This window comes from Sceloporus occidentalis, unplaced genomic scaffold (assembly GCF_023333645.1).
Source record: "Sceloporus occidentalis isolate IW3139 unplaced genomic scaffold, rSceOcc1.0.p SCAF_2, whole genome shotgun sequence".
NCBI classification, from domain to species: domain Eukaryota; kingdom Metazoa; phylum Chordata; class Lepidosauria; order Squamata; family Phrynosomatidae; genus Sceloporus; species Sceloporus occidentalis.
In genome coordinates this window covers 111,881,650-111,902,677 of record NW_028316982.1, presented here as the reverse complement: position 1 = coordinate 111,902,677, position 21,028 = coordinate 111,881,650, and the positions used below count along the sequence as shown (strand labels likewise).

Below are 21,028 nucleotides of genomic sequence, written 5' to 3'. Positions count from 1 at the left end.
TAACTTTTTTTTCTTTCAGTTTTTGTGTAGTCAGATATAGTTCTACAAATGCCCACTTGCTGAACCACAAAAGAACAGTCATAGAAAGCATGCCCACTATCACTCAGACAAAATAGTTAATGAATGATAAAAAAAATTGGCATTGATGCCACCCGAGAAATTCTTAATCCGTATATAGTAACATTACTGATATTACTATAGAATTCTATAGTAAAATTAAAGAGATCACAGGACAAATTTAAATTTAATTACATTAATTACATCCAGACACTGATCTCCTACTCCTAAACCCACTTATTTCACGCACACTTGAACCTGAACCAAAACTAACAGTTTTCATAAAGCAACTTTCTTCCCGAAACTGAAGTATATCAACATTAATTTGATCTTGTATTACTAATTCACAGGAACTACACAGTATTAAGGGAAGCTTAACTTCTATACTTTAAAAGCATTTGTCTACTTTGTCTTATTCAGCTGAATGAGAAGTACAAAATTATCTAGTTCTTAATGCATAATTAGTTATACTAAAGCACTTGCATGAGTTAGGGCCAAAATAGATGGCCCTGAAGGGGTGGCTTGATGCCACCCCTTTGAATGCCAGGATGGGGCAGCAGCAACCGCAAGCCACAGCCCCAACCTGACTTTTTGCTGGCACAAAAAGTATTGCAAAGTGCCACTCTATTTTGAGCCGGCAAAAAGCCAGCTTTTCTGGTGCTGCACTGGCTTTGCAGCGCTCTTGTGGCATGCACCGTGTAAATGTTGCGCCACCATAGCACCACAAAGCCGCCCCCGTGTGGTCGGGTGTGAAGCCGGCTTTGCGGTGGCGTAGGAGCACATGACATCTAAACGGTGCGCTCTGATGCCAGTTCACTGTTTCGCCCCTTGGTGATATTCAGAAAACAATACAATTATATTAAGACACATGTAAATATTGAAAATGAAAAAAATGCTAATTTTGTAATATATAATCTACGTAGAAAAAGTATACAGGCCTATTTCCTCAGAAGCTCTTTAACTAGTAAAAGGCACTTTTGCTAAATGGGTGAGAGGGAGAGGGCTGTTGGATTTCTGGCTACTTCTGCAATCCTGGTGTAGACCTCTATGTCACACTGCATCTATTTTCACCAGACCTCTCAATCATTAAGAGTAAAAGGGTGGTAGTGGTTACATGAGGATGCACTGGGAAGGGAAGGTGGGAAAACATCATCCTTTGACTATAACTCTGTTCAGTTCTTGAAGGGAAGGGATCTATGCTATAGGTCAGCAATCTAGGATTCTCTACATCTATTCAAAGTAGTGGTTCCTGGATTGGGGCCAGTCCTAAAGCTATAGACTGCTGGTGCCTGGTTTCCTGGTACCAGGAGGGGAATAAACACAAACCCTGTAGCCAACAGGTACAAATATGATAGCAATTATAATAGCAATAGCAAGTTTATTTCTACATGCCTTATCAGTGCACTTAAACACTCCCTAAGTGGTGTATGCTAATTGCCCCCAACAAGCTGGGTACTCATTTTAGAGACGTACAGAAGGATGTAAGGATGAGAGGACCTGGGAGCCCCTGGGACTGAACTCACAATCTTGTGGCCTGCAGTACAGGCATTTAACCACTGTGCCACCAGGGCTCCCTGATGCTAGATATTGCCAGTCCCTCACATCAAGTAGCCTGAGTAGAACTGCTCTAGAAGTAACATGGTTTCTAATGCTTAAAACTGTATTTAGGGATACATTGTTAAAGCTGTAATCTTATGGATGCTTATTTGAGGGTAAGTATTACTAGGTAAGACCTTTTTTTCATTAAACATACACTTCAAAAATTTGAAGCCCACTTCAAAACAAAGTACATTGACCAAAAAGTATTCCTTAACATTTAAGGAATGCTGCTCTGATCTAAAACACCAGGATATATTTCATTTTAGAATAGTCCAGCCTCACACAATTAGATATTAAGAACATTGGCGGGGGGGGAGTTTTCCTTCTGGGTTTCAGAATTGCTATTTCAGCACATGAAACAACAATACTGATAACATAAATGTGAAAAACAAACAAAAGTAACCCTTGAAAACCTACAAAAGCTCAGCAACAAAACTTCACACAACACAAATAGTTGAGTCTCCTGCATTTTTTAAAAGCCACTCAGAATTAATTCTAGTTTCTTCTAGTTTTCTAAACTACATGTAGCTTCAATAAATTACAAAAATGAAATTCTCATTATGATACATACAGTATTTGCTGTTTTACCTCCACAGCTGTGCTAAAAGTGGAGTATTTTCTTGCAAAAGAAAGAAAAGCAGACTCTTATAAATTGACTGTGACATCATTATCTCTAGAAACCTATCCCTCCATAAAAGGCAGAGGAAGATTTCTCAAGCAATGAGTACCAAGGGAATGTAATGTCAATTCCCCTCCTGAGTAAGTACTTCCACTAAGAAATGGCTTCTGAAATGGCATCTCCTATATGCCCTTTAGGGTTTGGTTGTCCATTTATCATGCACTAACTAGAATATAGTTGAAAAATGGCAGGACTGAGAAATTTCTTTTATGCCATTTGCAAGACACAGAACAACATTTCTCATTCTGCTGTTTCTTTCATAACAAATATGCATTTGTCATTTTAGGCAAGCAAGAGATGTAAGCTTTAAAAAAAGTAACTGTATACTGTTACCAAAGTATGTGAATCAGATGTCAGACATAGACATTCACTTATGCTGTGTACATGTATGTTCATGTGTACTGCATACATGTTTCTACATGTAGGCTCATTTAGGCTTGTGGAGGGTACTACATCACTTTAACAAATATAAATGAGCATAGGAAAAGATTCTAGTGAAAGTTCAACAAATATAAATAAGCATAGGAAGAGATTCTAGTCAGATTAGGTCTCCAACTGAAATTATAAATTAGAGTCTGATAGCATCAAAATCTCACATTATCTTCTACAGCCAATTCTAAGCAATGAAACTGTTATGACAAAGGGCCGAAACAGACAGCCCTGAAGAGGCAGCTTGACACTGCCCCTTTGAATGCCAGGTGGGGCCTAGGCAACCACATGCCACAGCCACAGCCCAGTTTTTGCTGGCACAAAAAGAAGCAACAAATTGCCTCTCCTTTTTGAGCCCGCAAAAAGCTGGCTTTTCTGGTGCTGTGTCAGCTTTGCAGGACTCCTGCAGCATACAGTATGTAAATGCCGTGCCACCACAGCGCTGTGAAGCTGCCCCTATGTGCTGGGGCAGGTGGCGTGACGCTGGCTTTGGGGCATTGGCATCTAACTGCCATGCTCTGGTGCTGCCCCCAGGCTGGCGCAAAGGCGCAGTGTGTTTCACCTCAAAGCTTTTCTATTTTTTGTGGCTTACAGATTTATGGGGTCATCATTGCATTTTTAGCAAAAGTGCTTATAACTGAGATGCATGGAAGATGGCCAACATTTCTGAGAAAAATGTTACATTTTTGGGTGGACAAAAGGAGTTGGTAACACACCACAGAAGCTGTGGAAAGTCTGAAAAGATGTCTGGAAACAGTTTTGGGATGAATGGGGGGGGGGGGGGGGGCAAAAAATTGAGGTATAATGCAAATAAAACAGAAATACTACGGATAAGGAAATGAGAAGAACTGGGTGGAGTCTTGCATAATATCTCATTCATGTTGAAGGACTAAATGCATAACTTGTCAGTCTTTGTGGATTCAGTGCTATCTATGGAAACACAGCTGGAGTTAGTTACTCAAACACTTCACACTGACTCTGGTAATTTGTCAGTTCCACCTTTCCCTGGTGAAAGCTGACCATCCAAACCCACCCAGTGGCTATCATGCAATCAATGCAAGTCTGTCTTTAAAGATGTTTTAAACAGCACTATAGAAATGTACAGCGCTATAGAAATAAATAAATAAATAAATAAATAATAATAATAATAATAATAATAATAATAATAGTGTTTTGGAGGTTCCAGCAGGAGCCAAAGACATCCATTTTGTTGCTTAAGAAGGCTGGGTGATCAGGATAGGCTGCCTACTTGGAATCAGATACATTGGTTGTCAGTATATTTCCAGGCCCAGTTTGAACTACTGATGATTACTGTATTTTAAAACTTAAGATCAGACACAGAGGCTCAGCTTCTATGTTACCAGCAAGTTGGGCTGATAGACAGAAAAGACAAGGCCTCTTCTGTGATGGCTGCTACTAAATGCTCTGCCCATTATATGCTCATATCTTCCCTCTTATTAAATGCATTCCTTCTTTTTAAATAGCCCTTCAAAATCTATTAATGCCAGGTGGATTTCAACTGGCTTTGTTGTTGTTGTTAACTGCCCTTGAGTCAACTCCGACTCATGGCGACCCTGTGGATGAGATATCTCCAAGAATCCCTATCCTCCACTGTCTTGCTCAGATCCTGCAAGCCCTTGCCCATAACCCCCCTCATCAAATCCATCCATCTGGTCTGTGGTCTTCCTCTCTTTCTTCTACCTCTATCTTTCCTAGCATTATTATTTTTTCTAGTGATCCATGCCTTCTCATTATGTGTCCAAAGTATGATAGTCTTAACTTCATTATCTTAGCTTCCAAGTAGAGAGCTGGTCTGATTTGTTCAAGAACTCATCTGTTTCTCTTCTTGGCTGTCCGTGGTATCCTAAGTACTCTTCTCCAGCACCACAATTTGAATAAATTGATTTTCTTTCTGTCTGCTTCCTTCACTGTCCCTTCTCACATCCGTACATGGTGATCATAGAATCATAGGATTGGAAGAGGCCACAAGGGCCATCCAGTCCAACTGCCTGTCATGCAGGAACTCTCAATGAAAGCATCCCCAACAGATGGCTGTCCAGCCTCTATTTAAAGACCTCCAAAGAAGGAGACTCCACCACACTCTGAGGGAGTGTTCCAATGTCAAACAGTTCTTACTGTCAGGAAGTTCCTCCTAATGTTGAGGTGGAATCTCTTTTCCCGTAGTTTCATGGGAATACAATTGCCTGAATGATTCTGACATTAATGCTCAGTTGTATGTCTTTGTTCTTCAATATCTTGCCCAGTTCTTTCATAGGCGGGATACAAACCGCATATAGTACGTCTTCTATACGTACTAGGGTTAGCAAGGGGCGGTGCTTCCGCACCCCCCTAACCCTAGTACGTATAGAATACGTACAACATGGCGGCGCCCCTTCCACATGGGGGCCGCCATGTTTACGTACTGGACGCATAGCGTCCAGATGTGTCGCGGCGCCTATGACGTCGCGAATGCGCCAGCGGCGCCTCGCGACATCATAAAGGCGCCGCAAAAAGAAGCTCCGAAATGGAGCTTCTTTTTCACTCCGCGCGGGAGCCGCGCGGTTTGGCTGCTGCGGCTCCCTCGCGGAGCAAATGGCGCCGGCGGGAGACCTATCCCGCCATAGCTACCCTTCCCATTCCTAGTCGTCTTCTTATTTCTTGACTGCAGTCTCCATTCTGGTTAATGTTCGATCCTAGATATGGGAATTCTTCAACTATTTCAATTTCCTCATTGTCTAGATTGAACCTGTGTATTTCTTCAGTGGTCATTATTTTTGTTTTCTTTATGTTCAGCATCAGATCTGCCTTTACACTTTCATCTTTGACCTTCCTTATTAACTGTTCCAATTCTTTAATGTCTTTTGCTAATATTATGGTCCGCATCTCTTAGGCTGTTAATGTTGCTGCCTCCTATCTTAACTCCTCCTTTTTCTGATTGCAATTCTGCTTTCTTATGATTTTTTCAGCATATAAAGGATACAGCCTTGCCTGACCTCTTTACCTATTGGGAACCACTCTGTTTCTCCAAATTCTGTACTGATGGTGGCCTCTTGTCCTCGGTAGATTCCTCATCAAAACTATCAGATGTAGTGGCACCCCCATGTCTTTGAGTGCATTCCATAACTTTTTGTGATCTATGCAATCAAAAGCTTTGCTGTAGTCTATGAAACATTCAACTTAATAGACTCATTATTCATATTGTGATATCAACTGCTAACCCCTTTTACATGTTTTATATTGCTTTAATTAAAAACAGTTTATATTGTGTTCCTTGAGCATTTTACTTTGCAAATTGTCCTGGAGATGTTTCATTTTGCAAAGCAATGCAGAAACATCCTTAAATAAATAAACAAACTTGAATTTAATCTATACACTTTTTAAAAAATCAAAACACTATGCCTAAGATCTATGAAAAAAGCAGAACTTAACTTACATTATGATATACTTTTCAAATGCCTTAAAAAAATCTGGGCCTATACCATTACTTGGATTTTCAGTAAAAGTTTTAAAAGCAAGGCAAAAACACCTCACAAGAGTCTTTCTAAAACTGACCTTTCCCAATCAGGAAATTCCTGTAGACACTGCCTTGTAAATGTCACCAGTCCGGTGGGTTCTGCAAGGAAAACATGTGCAAACAGATACACATTATTCACTGTAAAATTATTTTTAATTATTCAATTTCATCCAGAGAGAAAGGCTACGACAAACAGCTTAGAAATCTAGAACAGATGGATGGGAGGAAATTCTGGGGTGCAGCAGAAAATTATTGCACTGACAGAGTCAAACCTAACAGTGTAAAGTTAAAGCTAAAATTTTACACACATTTTGGTGGGAATAAGCACCACATAGCACAGTGGGCCTTCTGAGCAAATACACATGTGATCGTATTTGATAACTTATGTTAAGATAATAAATAAATAAATAAATAAATAAATAAAGTCAGGACTATTTTATTCCCCTGGGAAAGATGCGTATTTTGTGCTTTGATATGATTAGGCTGATTGGTTCTCTACACTAGCAAAGGACTCTATAAAAAGCATTTAAACAGAGTCTTCTTTCCCTGTTAGAAGTTATAAAAGATTCAAAAGACTTGATAAAAATTTTGCTTTTGTTTGCTTTTTTCTAAAACAATGCTCTTTGCACTGATCTTATATTTTACCACAAGAGAACTGTCATATTAAAAATTAACATTTTACAAATTAATTATTCACCTTCAAAAGTACAGCTTCTGGTTTTTAGTGACTTGGAATAATGTTACAAGTAATTTAATTCCTATTTATAATAAAACATTTGGGGATAAGATACTTAACCTCTATTAATGTAAAGGATGAATTCCTACTACATTATTCATTAAACTAAAAAGAACCAAGCCACAATTTTGCCTTCTTGTAAAGAGGCTACAAGTTACTTGTTTGTTAAAAACAAACAAAAAGGAAATGTAAGCATTTTTGAAACACTATCTTGTTTCCACGCTTTCATCAAAGATCTTGCTGAAGGGGAAGACAAACTGGGCCCCTCCAGTTGGACTGCAACTTTCAGCATTCCTCCCCATTGACTATGCTACAGTCTCACATGTCTGGAGGGCTGCACTTTTCTATTTTGCTGGGAGTATTTATATTTGTATTCAATTTTTCATTGCATAAGTGTTTTTGTGGGGGGCTGGAGAAATAAACACTATTTGCACTGCCTGAAAGACTTCATAAGAAAACAGATTATTGATTCCCTGAATGCATACAGTAATGCAAAGATGGAAAACATACAGTAATTCAGTGCAGCATTATAATAATTAGTACTGTAAATTTTAAATACTAAAAAAATCCTCCCCGTTTTATTCACTTTACATGTAGTGTTTATATGCCCACGTAGAACCAAACTTTCTCAGGATGCAGTAGCATAGCTAGTATATTTGACATCCAATGCTGATCATTTTTTAAATATCCCCCCCCTCCAATCATCTCTCTTCAACAGCCTTTTTTGGGTCTGGCAGTGTTCTTGGCCAAGTGGGAGAGGGAGGCAATTCTCTTTACTACCCGGCCAGCAGAGCCACCAGACCTGGAAGGCAGCCCACTCCCCCAGTGGCTGCAGGTGGGCTACTCCTGCTGCCCCACAGTCTTTCTGGGTCTGGCAGAACTGATGGCTGGGTGGGAGAGGGAGGAAACTCTCCTTACTATCCAGCCAGCAGAACTGCCAGGAAGGCAGTTTAGTCCAGCCAACACACTGGGTGACACTCCCCTCTGAGTTATCATCCAGTGTGATCTATGTCCCCTACAGCCCTCTAGTGAGGTCCTTATCAGGGTGCCTCACACAATAGTAAAGGTTAATACAATAAAGATTTAAAACTTCTATTGTATTGGTTTTTTTAATCTGGGCTATGGGCAGGGGCATCGCTAGGGTGATGCAGGGCTAGTGGACTGCACTGGGTGAAAGCCCAGAGGGGGATGAACACTCAGTGAGGCAGTCACTCATCATTCATCTCAATGTCTCTTCACTACTCCCACCATCAGCCAGGCACCACTACAAGAGTGGGGAGGATGCCCCATTGCAGAGTATTGCTCTGTCCTGGGGGACTGGCAACAACATTTCTATTATTTCACCTGGGTTGATAAAAAGGAAAAACAGAATATAGTGTCCCATACAACTTGATGGCATCAGAATCTACATCCCCAGATGACATTATTTAGAAGTTTCATGTAGATATTAAATACTATAGGAGATGAAACAGAAACCTGTGAGACCCTGTCTTTGAGTCAAACAAGAAATGCCCTGACAGCTCCTAGTAGCAGCCATTCAAGTATAATAAAGACTGCATGCAAAGTGTAGAAATAATCCAGTTTGATACCACTTTAACTGCCATGACTCAAAGCTATGGAATTCTAGTTTGTTGGGGTACCAGAGCTCTCTGCTAGAGAAAGCTAAATGTCTCACAAACCCACATTTCCAAGAATTCCATAGAACTGAGCCACGGCAGTTAAATTGGTGTGAAGGTGGATTATTTATGCAGTGTGGATGCAGCCTAGGTAGCTCTACAGTAATGCTAACATTTTGCAGCTTGGACAGTCTTTCCAGAAAGATATTGTAAGCCATTGGGGGAATCAACAGGCTCACATTACACACTTCTTTCTCAGAAGAGTTTATGTCATAGGGAAACCAAAGCAATTTCACAATGAAAAATCAGATCTAGAAATCTTACTCAGGAGCAGGACATTATTTAGCTGTTCATAGATGTTGAAAAGTGTTCTGGGTCCAAAGAATGGACTTTTTTTTGGTTTATGTGATTGCACCAAAGTTGCCTATAGGCAGTACCTGAGACTGCCTCCCCAGTCTGCAACTACACTGCTGAATTAATGCAGTTTGACACCGCTTTAACTGCCATGGCTAAATACTATGCATTTCTGGGATTGTAGTTCTGTGAGATATTTAGCCTTCTCTGTCGGAGCTCTGGTACCACAGCAAACTACAAACCCCATAATTCCATAGGACAACGTTATGACAATTAGTGTCAAACCGCACTAATCCTGCAGTGTGGCAGCAGCCTCATTCAACAAAGCATCTCCCACCTCCCGAACCTAGCCATTTATTAGATATAATGAGCCAAGGGGAGTAAGCATATAAGTAACTTAGCCAAGTACAGCCCTACAAACTGAAAGTTAACCAACAACATAGTACTCAGACAGTGGCTTCTGTTATCTCCCTGGGCTGATTTGCAATTTTTTCCTCAAAATATAGAGCTACAGAAGAGCCCATAGATAAACAAGATGCATTTACTTTTTTCTGTGACTTTTCTGAAGTAGCAGAAAAGGGTTTTCAGTTTTTCAGGCTTCCTAGGTGAACGTCCTTCAAACAACCTAGGAAAAACAAAGAGTGAGAGGATCATTTGAAAGTCATTTACTACAGGATGCAAGAAACACTGACCAACGTAATTTAATTAGTGGTCGAAACAACTCAAACGTGATTGTTAAGAAAGCAAATTCAAGTTGATGTGAATTATAGATTCTCCAGTATTAGTACTAAAGTATAAAGAAAATGATGCTCTGGTCAAGTTCCATAAGTCAGAAGTCACTCTGGACACCATATCTTTAGGAACAATTCTACTGGCTGGACATAAAATATACTAGAAAAATTGAAGTATTCCTCAGGGATGAGTTAGACATCTGCTGAGCGTTAATGATTTCATTTGTGTGCTACTTTCCTGGTTTAAATTACAACCACTAATTCAAATCCCTTGCTTTCAATGATCAGGAAGAAGTTGTAATTTTCCTGTTCATAGAAAAGGAGTCATGGTCTCACGTGATTTCTTCAGAAATCGGACGGTTCACATGAACACACATTTGTATCAGCCAAGATATGTGTGTTTAGCCATAAACAGTGACATCTGCATTAGTTTTAGTGGTAAAGAATTTAGAATCTAATTCTTGAATAGCTCAGGGATTATCTCATCCCCTCAAAAATTACTTTTATTGATTTGCACCTCAGTGACTATGTTAGAGAGGAAAACCTGACTGCATCCTTCAGACATTTCAATGCTTGAGAAATAACCCATTCCATTTTCTCAGTGAATTTTAAAGCTTTAGAAAAAAATACCCTCTAAAATTGTCTAGTGTTGCTTAAAAGAAATTCTTTTGTAAGTATCAACATAATAGACATCTATTTTTAGTCACTAAGGGAGAATGTACTTTTATATAAAACCTTCTTTTTAATGCATGATCCACTTTCCAGAAACCTGCATTTATACTGCTTAATTTGATTTTATATAAAACAAAAATCATTTTTATGGGTTACATATAAAGCAATTTGCCTGAAGCAAACAGTTGCAGAGATTTCAAAAGCATCATGCCTCAAGGAGCATATTCACTAAAAGAAGCCAAAGATGGTAAAAGACCTTAAGGGATACAATATTCACTTATGAAAAGTATTCCTTCTTAAAGTACTGAAATGTTAACTGGGAATGCAAAGTGATGTAACAACATCTAGCTAATTCCATTTCATAGAAAGGCAGAAAAGATTTCAGGTGAACATGCACACACTTCTTGGTGAAGTCATGTTTTCTACCATGAAAGTGTATTTAGTTTTTACTTGTTTGACTTTCCTGAAAATGGTGTGGTAAAAAAAATGAAAGTGTAAATGATTTTACTCAGAAAGATTTATTCAATTAAAGAAAAGGGACACCCCATAGTTTAGATGATATAGAAAAGTACAAGGTTATATCCAGTGCTTTAAAAATAAGATGAAAAGTTTACTTTCCAGGCTCTCAGTGTCACCAAAGCTGATGAGACAATTTGCTAGACAAAGCCACTGCTATTATGTGGGAAAAGGAGAAGCTGCCCTGCAGACAACAGCAACTTGTGCCTGGCACCCATGCCTCTAAACATATGTACGAAGAAACGACATACATACAGACAGATGACGCAGACATGTACACAATATGGAACCTTACAAAGCATGTGTCAAGAGACATAGCAATATGATGAACAAAATAGCCTTATGCACACTAACCATGTGTTGCTGGAAAAGAATTCTGGAATTGTAGGCTTCCTTTTGTCATAGTATAGTGGGCAAGAGGAAAATTACATTTATGTCATATTAGCCAGTGTGGTGCAGTGGTTTGAGCATTGGGCAATAACTCTGGAGACCAAGGTACAAATCCCCATTCAGTCATGGAAACCTACTGGGTCACACACTTTCAGCCTTAGAAAGCCCCATGAGGGTTACCATAAGTTGGAAATGACTTGAAGGCACACAACTTATCATCAGCTGCACTGAGTTACAGAAAATCAGAATCAAAGTACAGTCAGCCCTCCAAATACATGGATTCTACATCCATGCATTCAACCATCCACTGCTTGAGAATATTCTCTCCCCCTTCTCTCTCTCTCTCTATACTGTATACACACACACACACACCAAAAGCAAACCTTGATTTTGCCTTTTTATATAAGGAGCACTGTTTTAGTATGCCATTGTATACAATGGGACTTAAGCATCCATGGACCTTGGGATCCACGGGGTCCTACAACCAAACTCCAGTGGATATCAAATGCCCCTTGAAAAAGTGCTTTGGTTCATTTTATTTTACACAAACATTCAAATCTTATGTGCACCTGACATTTGGACAACAGAAATTTTTAGAGCCAGGAGAAGCTGATGCGATTTGCCCACTGGAGAAATCCATGCCTCTTGGACACTTCACATCTTATATAATCAAAGGCTGGTAATATACTTTAGGATGAAGCAGTTATTCTTCCTTTAGCTATGGCTGGCCCTATAAGGAGCAGAACTTTTCTTCCAGAGTTTACATCACTGCTCTTTCAGTGGTGCTGCCTTACTCTTGAGCATTCATGCAGCTGAGAACTATGATTTTTATTAATTCTTCAACGTGTGACTGTATGGGAAAGCGCAAAGAGTAATGAAATATTTATAGTTAAGATACTTCACAATTCAACCGCTCTATTTTAACTAGCATAATGTTTCTGGGAACAGATTACAAAGTAAAGGCCCAGCCATGTAAGCTCTTTGTCAGTAAGATGCCATGCAAAAGTGAAGTCTTACATATAAATGTTGTACAGGGTGGGACATCCCTGATAGCAATGCACATAATCTCACCTCCATATGTTTGCATAAAGCTCAAAATGAATGAATAAGGATGACAGTCATATTAGCTTCGAAAGGGAAAAGCTGAGCAATTTAAAAAGTAATTGATATTTTGAATGACAAGAATATAAATTTTGCAACCCATTCCTCAGACCAATCCAAAGCAATTCCCTGATTGGAATTCAGATAATCAATTGACTAATGCAAGAATCTAGTAGAGAAATGCATCTTTTAAAATGTGCATCTAATTATAGGGCAGTAAAAGCAAAGACAATGCTCAGCAAGCCCAATTTCATATTATATTAATTGATACATTACTTGCAGTTCCATATTTCTTTTTAACATGTCACTTATGGTCACAGAAAGAAACAGGTATTATAAAAAGTATTATAACTGATATTTTTTATTAAAATTGTCTAATATGTACTATAAGCCACTGTACTGGGGAAGAATAGCTCCCAAATAAGAAAAGGAGAGGAATATCCATTTTGGCATTTTTTTTCAAAACAAGTTTGCTAACTATTTCCTTCTTTTGCTGCTGAAGCATAGGGCAGATTATGTTTCCCATACTAGTAGTAGAGGACTGATTTAGCGGTTATTTTTCAGCTGCACAGTATTGGTATTTCTTCTTTTTCTAAGTAACATTTAACTACTGCCTTTCACATCCAGCAGTGGATTAGCCAGTTGATTGAGCATAAAATGAATGTTTCAGTTTACTATTATTACAAATTTAAGAGACAAGAGAATTTTCCACTATCCAATTAGATTTTGTGCATTCTGATGAGAAAGGTTCAAAGAAGCTTTAAACAATGTCACACATAAGGTGCTGTGGAACACAAACCCTTGGTTATGACTGCAAGTATTTTCAAGTTAATTAGGTAAATGAGCTTCAGTTTGTCTATTTACATAGAAAGTAGCTTAGAGGTTTTGCAGTCCCATAGCTGAAAGTTTAAGGAACACACCTCAACCGTTTAACCTCCAAGGCAATATTGTTTTATATTTACACTAGCCAACAAAATGTCAAGTGTAACATCACTTCTGCTCAATTAAAAAGCTGTATTGTTTTATCTACGGGTGAGTTCTTCATGAACTTAATCAGAGCAAAACTACTATCTCCCCACCATGTGCATTAGCTCATGTGAAACAATGATGCTACTGTGGATGTACAAACGTTGGATGGACCACCACTGTATCATCATAAAACAGCATTTCTCACATGGTTTTCAGTTGATGATGATTTCTTACCCGCCTCTCCCCATGGATCGAGGCGGGAACAACAACAATTAACAGACAAACATCAGTTAAAAAGTTAAAACACAGTAAAACACACATCAATTTAAAAGGGACAAATAAGATGTATATGTATCAAAATAATCCAAATTAAGCCTGCTGGAAATCTGGTCTTTAATGCTGTTTTGAATTCAGACAGCATATTCAGCTGTCAACTCTCTTCCAGACAGTCATTCCATAGTCTAGGAGAGGTTGAAGAAAAAGTCTGCTGTCTGACAGTTACCAACCTAGTCTTGGCTGACTGGAAAAATGTATGCCAGAGGACCTGAGTGCATGGTGCAGATTATATGGCATGAGGCAATCCTGTAGGCAACCTGGACCCAAACCATGTAAGGGTTTAAAGGTAATAACCAATACTTTGTACCTTGCCCAGAAACTAATTGGCAGCAAGTGGAGTGATTTTAATACTGGTGAAATATGATCACTCCTGAATGTCCCAGTTAATCAATCTGGCTGCCATGTTTACATTTACAAGTACATGTACTTATAAAGCACCATGTACATCGGTGGCACTATGTAAACAAACAACAATAGTAGTAATAATCATCATCATTTTTGAATTGGATGAAAATTTGGGTTGACAAAATATTAAGAAAAAACAAAACTATTAATTCAAAAAAGTTGTATTCTAAATATCAAGTTATCACCTTTCTTTCCCAATTGCAGCAATTTCACTCCCATACACAAACCTAAGCATAAATTATACTAACTCCTGCAACCTCAGGCTATAAAATCACAGAGAAATAAATAAAATGGCTTATAGGTACTTCCTTGATATCATGAGGAAATCATGTCTCACAAGAGAAGACATAAAGATTCTTTACATGGAAAACTATGGAGTAAGGATAGCTGGCAAACGGTGAAGTGGGGTGGAATATGAAGTTAGATCCCACAGACTCCACTCAAACTATAGTGAGATTTGAAGTTTAGTGTGCATGCCAGTGCTAGCACTGAGGGACTATATGTGAAATGTATGCTATGATATAATCTTAGAGTATAACGCTTAGACACAAACCATTCTGAGGTAAAGGAAAATGTCCAGAGATGTATACATGCACACATGCTCTATGTAAAAAGATAAATATATCATCCCTCAGTGAATTTTGCTGAGCTACATCTATAGTTCCTATTTCCACTTGAGATTCAGCCCCTATGAAATAAAGTCACATCGAAGCCCAAAATGTGATTTACACCATTCAAGAGATGCATAAACCCTTCAGTTTGCTGAAAACCAGCCACAAATTCTTATGGCTATGGAGGCAAAAAGTGTACTTGGGAAAGTTGTTGGAAAATTGTTGTGCTGTTTTAAAAAGCAGTTAGTTTGATCTTTGCCAAGCAGGTAGATATATTTTACAGCAGCAGCTACACAGTACTGTGCTACACTCCAGTAACTTTAGCTAGAGGATCATCTAATTATCCCTAGGAATTATTGTATGTCCTTAAGGACCTAATTTTGCCAATAAATACTTGATGGTACTGTCCCTTCTCTACTCATTCCAGGTACATATCCATTTAGACCAGGTGTGGTCAAACTGCAGCACTGCTGGAGAATGAAGTCCACCAAGGCTGATTTTGCAGCTCTAGACTCCTCTAGATTCATGGACTGAGCTTTTTCTGGCTAAAAAGGGGAGAACCGCCCCTCCTATAAGCATCTGGGAGCAATATTTCACCTTTTAAGCAGGTTGCAGTGTTCCCACCTCCCGCAGCAAAGAATACTCATATTTTGAAACCAAAAGTGAACTTCTGGTTGGCTCCTGGTCCCAGGAGAGTTGCCTGTCCCTTGTCTTAAATATTTTCCATAACCCTTAATTAAGACTAGCCAGAATAGGACCCTAGACCCTAGAATTTCCTTGTGCTGCTGAAAAACAATAGTCCTGTGGCATCCTAAAAAAAGAAAAAAAAGAGTACAGTTGGCCCTCCACATTTACAATTTTGACTTTCACGGATTTGATTATTTGTGGTTTTTATTAATATGTTCTCTCTAGAAAGTTCTAGCTCCTCCAGCACAACTCTGCCAGAAGCTGACCATAAACTGTGATAGAAATTCCTAGAGAAAACACTTCGCTAGGTGTTTGTAGGTCTTCCAGTATTATTCTGTGATCAACATCTAGCAGATGCTGATCATAAAGTTGCTCTGGAGGACCTGGGGATTCCTAGAGAGGTGTTCTCTCAGGTAAAAAAATAGTGTTTTGTTATTTGTGGTTTTTCCACATTCATAGGGGTCCTTCACCCCCTAACACCCGTGAATGTGGAGGGACCACTGTACTGTGCCATGAACTTTTCTAGCATGTCTACTGATCTGATGATTACATAGACAATAGTTTATCAAACAATAAATGTGAACTTCAGGATAGTGTCATTTTTATTTTCAGAATATGACAAGCTCAAAGAATACATGGACACACAAAGAAGGTCTTAAAACCAGCGACACCATACTGGCTTCTGAAAATATTCAGATGTAAACTGACTTATGTGTAGGAGGCAACTAGAGTCAGTTTTCATAAATATGATATGGAGCCCTATCCCCTAATCAGATTTATTTAAAGAGATGAAAAAATTAACTCCACAGAGAATACTCATTAATGCTACCAAATTGAGGTTTATGGTAAGAGAGAATTGCATTACAACTGAATCAGATTTCCATTCTCCTGTATAAACACAATATACAGCATACTCATTTCCTTTCTTAAGACTATGCTATGAAGATACATATATCTTAACTAGTTTACATGTTCCTTACCTTCAGTTTTCTAAAGAGAGGTTTGCAAAACTTCCCCTTTGATACTAAGATACTAAGATACAAGAGGTTACAAGGAATGTTGTTATTCATTGCCACTAGTTTAATGAAAAGAAGCACAATCTAGTTTAAAGTTTATTGCTACATACAAACTTTGTATCCAGAATTTGTTCCAGGAACAGAAAAGAGGGTCAAAATCCTGCATGGGACACCTAGTTAAGAGGACATTGCTACAATCTATCTCAAAAGTCTGGCAGACTCGACAACAGAAGGATTTCTGCAGTGCTGGCAAGTGGGGTGCTGAAGGATGATGTGCCTAGACCCCTCCTGCCAGTGAAATTCAGTACAGCATGCAGTGGTAGGGATTGCTCCTGGGTCTGTTGTAACTACTTGCTGCAATGAGGTTCGCTGATGGAAGGGCCTAGTTTTTAAAGTGGATTTTAGGGGGCATTTGAGATAGTGGAAATGTTGCCATGATTGTATGGGTGAATACTAAAATTTATAATGTCCTAAATCTAGCTTACAACATTGCAACTACTGAAAAGGACACCAGTCAGGATTTTCATCTGATGAGAATATTACTCACTTGTAAAACTGAGGAGTGGCTGGTCCTTGGAAAGGGAAAGTAAAGGGTGCTGGGTTTTTGTGCCTGGTAAAAGGGAAAGGGGTAGGGAAAGGGAGTTGCATTAACTGTAGACTAGTTGACCAGACGTTCTTATATAATGAAATATTTCTTGTTCCAAAGATCATATTGTCCTTTAAAGAGATGCATAATGAAAACAGCCTAACATTGGGTGCACAATTGCTTCTCATTGCCCATATTTAACTGTGCTGAGGTAAATCATTGGCTACCAGTGATGTTCTAAGTTCTGTTTAAAATTCTACTTCTTTCCTAGGAAAGACCTTCATAGTTTGTAGTTAAAGCACACCTTTTCATATGTGACCCATTCACCCTTTAAATGCAGCTGTGTCAATTGCCATCTAGGGACCAGAAGAAATACGACACCTAGCGTATGATCATCATTAATATATCTACTTTTGTTTTTAAGAACAGTAGCCATATCCTACTCCAAAGAAGAGTAGGCCACAGCATGATGGGAAGGGAGTTATCCTCTACCATGGTACCACCGAAAGTCATTCCTCTACACATCATTGCTATGACCTAATTAAAGGCTGCTTTGCACATGCCTCACTGTGCAGAGTCCATGTATCACATCAGCTTTTTTCAACAGTCCTTCAATAATTGGTTCATTTTATTAAAGCATATATTCAAACCACCCTTACAAGATGGAAAAGAATTACACAGCCTCTTACTTAATTAGGGATAACTTCACTCCTCTTTCAAAATATCTATAATTTGTTATTTTACAATTAAAAGAGGATGATCTCACTAAATTATGAAAGAGAAATATCACATGGTTCAGATGCTGCAATCTAATAGGACCTTCCAGATAAAGCAGTTCACAGGTGTCAAACAAGATGAAACTAAATGCTTGACACCTTTTGAAGTGCTTCATGTTACATTTCATTGTTTCTCAATCCATTGCAGGATCAGGTGCTATACAGATGCAACCAAATACTTGCAGACAAAATTATCTATATTCCAGCCCCAGTATATAAAATTTACCAGCAGTGCTATCATCGGGAAGTCTAAGGGAAAAAACAACAACAACACTGCCATCAGCATGCAAGACTGCCAAGCAATGATGTACTTGAGAGAGTTTAAGTGAAATAAAATACATAGCGTTCTCAACCTTTTGTACCAAGTGTGTCCTGTTTTGATAAAACTGATTGATGGCCCTGTCAGATCTCAAGTCAGCAAACAGAAAGTTTTCTATTTAATCTGCACATATTAAATGTGTCATTTCTTTTTATTGCCTAAAATGGTCAAGCTTTACATAATACCTAAAGACTATTCTGTGAGAGAAGGAATATCTCTAACAGGAAAAAGTGCTAGACTTAATTTGCCCAGCAAGTCTCAACAAGATGGCACAGTGCAAAGGGTGCACATGCTTTTAAAAAAAAATCTAAACTGTTTTTAAGTGGCTGCTTGCCACACCTAGGATCTGAGAGGAACTCCTGATGTCTTTTTTGCACAGATTACACGTTCATTGTTTTTTGATGGAGACTTTTGTAATCAGGGACATTCAGGTTGTTGCTGCTGTTATTGTAGAATTTTTGCTAGTTGTTAGCACAGTAAACCAGCCATCATACCAAAATACAACCTGGAAAACATCAACAAATAATTGAAAGACAAAGTGAAAAACAGATTTGCACTATTAAGCCTAATGTATCGTCACTAGGAGCTAGAAGAACTCTGGACTGAATCTAGTGATATTGGTAGAGAGGAAAGCAGATATGCACGGCATGTAGCCAAAAAGAAGGAAAAGAAACAAGAAAAAGAAGCAAAAAGGACAGAAATAGGACCAGAACTCTGAATGCAAATGTACAGTTGGCCATCCTTAGCCACAGATTTTTTATTCACAGATTGAAGCATCCACAGCTTGAAAATATTTTTTAAAAGTATAAATTTGAAACATCAAACCTTAATTTTCCAATGTATATAAAGGACATGCCATTGTATTTAATGGAACTTGAGCATGCACAGATTTCTTTTTTATCCACAGAGGGTCCTGGAACCAAACCCCAGCAGATAACAACCACTGTGCAATAATTCGTTCACAGGGATAAGGATATAATAATCAATGCAATGAAATAGAAACTAACAACAAAAAAGTAGGAACAAGACACTTCTTCAGCAAGACCCAAGATATCAAGGGAAAATTTAAGCCAACGGTGGGGATGCTATATGACTAACAGGGAAATATATTACATGACCAAGAAGAACTATAAAGATGAAGGAAACAATAGACAGAACTATATAAAAGGGACAAATTGATGATAGATTAATTTAAAGAAGAATCATATGAAGACAAAACTCAAATTTTGAAAAGTGAAGTAAGTGCTGCACTCAGAGAACTTGAGAGAAATAAATCACCAGCAACTGATGACATACCAATAGAGCTGCCCAAAGCAACAGAGACAGAATCTAACCTACTTTTAACTAAGCTATGTCAACAAATTTGGAAAACAAAATAATGGCTCAGATTAGAAATGCTCATTATATAGTCCAATCCCCAAGAAAGGAGAACACCAGGACCTGAAGAACTACATTAATTTCTCATGCTAGCAAAGTGATGCTTAAAATTCTACAACAAATACTCTTAACATATATGGAGCAAGAACTGCCAGATGTCCAAGCAGGGTTTAGGAAAGGAAGAGGCACTTGTATCATATAGCAAATATACACTGGATAATGGAACATACTAAGGAGTTTCAAAAGAAGATCACCTTGTGCTTTATAAACTACAGTCAGTCCTCCTTATCCATGGATTCTTTAATCCATGGATTCAAACATCCACAGCTTTAATAATATAGAAATTCCATAAATCAAACCTTGATTTTCCATTTTATATAAGGGATACAATTTTTCTATGCCATAGTATTGAACAGGACTTGAGCATGAATGGATTTTGCTATGCATGGGGGGTCCTGGAACCAAACCCCAGCGGATAACAAGGGCCCACTGTATAGCAAAGTATTTGATTGTACAGCTCACAAGAAACAATGGATCGCTCTCAAAGAAATGGGTGTGCCACCACAGCTGATAGTTCTGATTCGTAACCTGTACTCAGGACAAGAGGCTACTATTACAACAGGATAAAAAGAAATGGAAATGTTTCTAGTTGGAAAGGGGATCAGACAAAGCTGCATTCTATCACCCTATCTATTTAATTTGTATGCTGAGAACATCATACAGTAAGCATGACTGGACTTAAAGCAGCCTTTCTCAAATAGTGGGGCGGGCCCCCCAGGGGGGGCGCGAGGCTCTGTTATGCAGAGGTGTACTTATAACAATTTTATAGACAAATGATACTATTTACAGTCACGCGGGGGGGCGCAAAATGTTTTCTTCTTCCTGGGGGGAGCATGACAGAAAATAATTGCGAAGCACTGACTTAAAGGAAGGTGTAAAAACTGGAGAAAGTAACATCAACAATCTAGGATATGCAGATGACACCATGATATTAGCAGAAAATAACAGCAGATATGGAAAGATTGAAAAATAGCTGAACATCAACAAAACTACTTGGAAAGGCAGCTATGAAGGAACTAGACAAGATCCTAAAGTGTAAAAATATATAATTAAATACCAAAGTTAGGATTGCCCATGCCATTATATTTCCCATTTCTATGTATGATTGTGAAAGCTGAACAGTGAAGAAAGTGGATGAGAAAAAAATCAGCTCATCTGAGCTGTAATACTAGAGAAGTGTTCTCAGAATACTGTGGACCACTAAAAAGACCAATGGATGGGTCCTGGAGCAGATCAGACCCGAGCTCTCCCTGGAACCAAAGTTGACTAAACTGAGGTTGTCATATTTTGGCCATATTGTAAGAACAAAGGGTTCACTAGAAAAGACTACTTGGCAAAGTGGAGGACATTGGAAAAGAGAACGAATGGATGAACTCAGTCAGAGAAACCACAGCCATGAGTCTGCAGGAGCTGAGCAGGGCAGCTGAGGATAGAGTGACTTCGAAGTCTCTACAAGTCACCGTTTATGCCTTACCAAAATCATCACTATGGG

The 21,028-nt window shown here is 38.6% G+C and overlaps 1 protein-coding gene across 2 annotated transcripts in view; it reads right to left on the bottom strand.

The window, feature by feature from the left end:
* LOC149318878 (poly(ADP-ribose) glycohydrolase-like) overlaps positions 1 to 21,028 on the bottom strand; it is a 91,027-nt gene that overhangs the window by 28,013 nt on the left and 41,986 nt on the right. For both annotated transcript variants that reach the window (XM_089510620.1, XM_089510619.1), the window contains exons 10-11: positions 9,530 to 9,609; positions 6,317 to 6,377 (exon numbers count right to left, since the gene is read on the bottom strand). In XM_089510620.1, the coding sequence (XP_089366746.1) occupies positions 6,317 to 6,377; positions 9,530 to 9,609 (141 nt within the window). The remainder of the gene's footprint in view (positions 1 to 6,316; positions 6,378 to 9,529; positions 9,610 to 21,028) is intronic.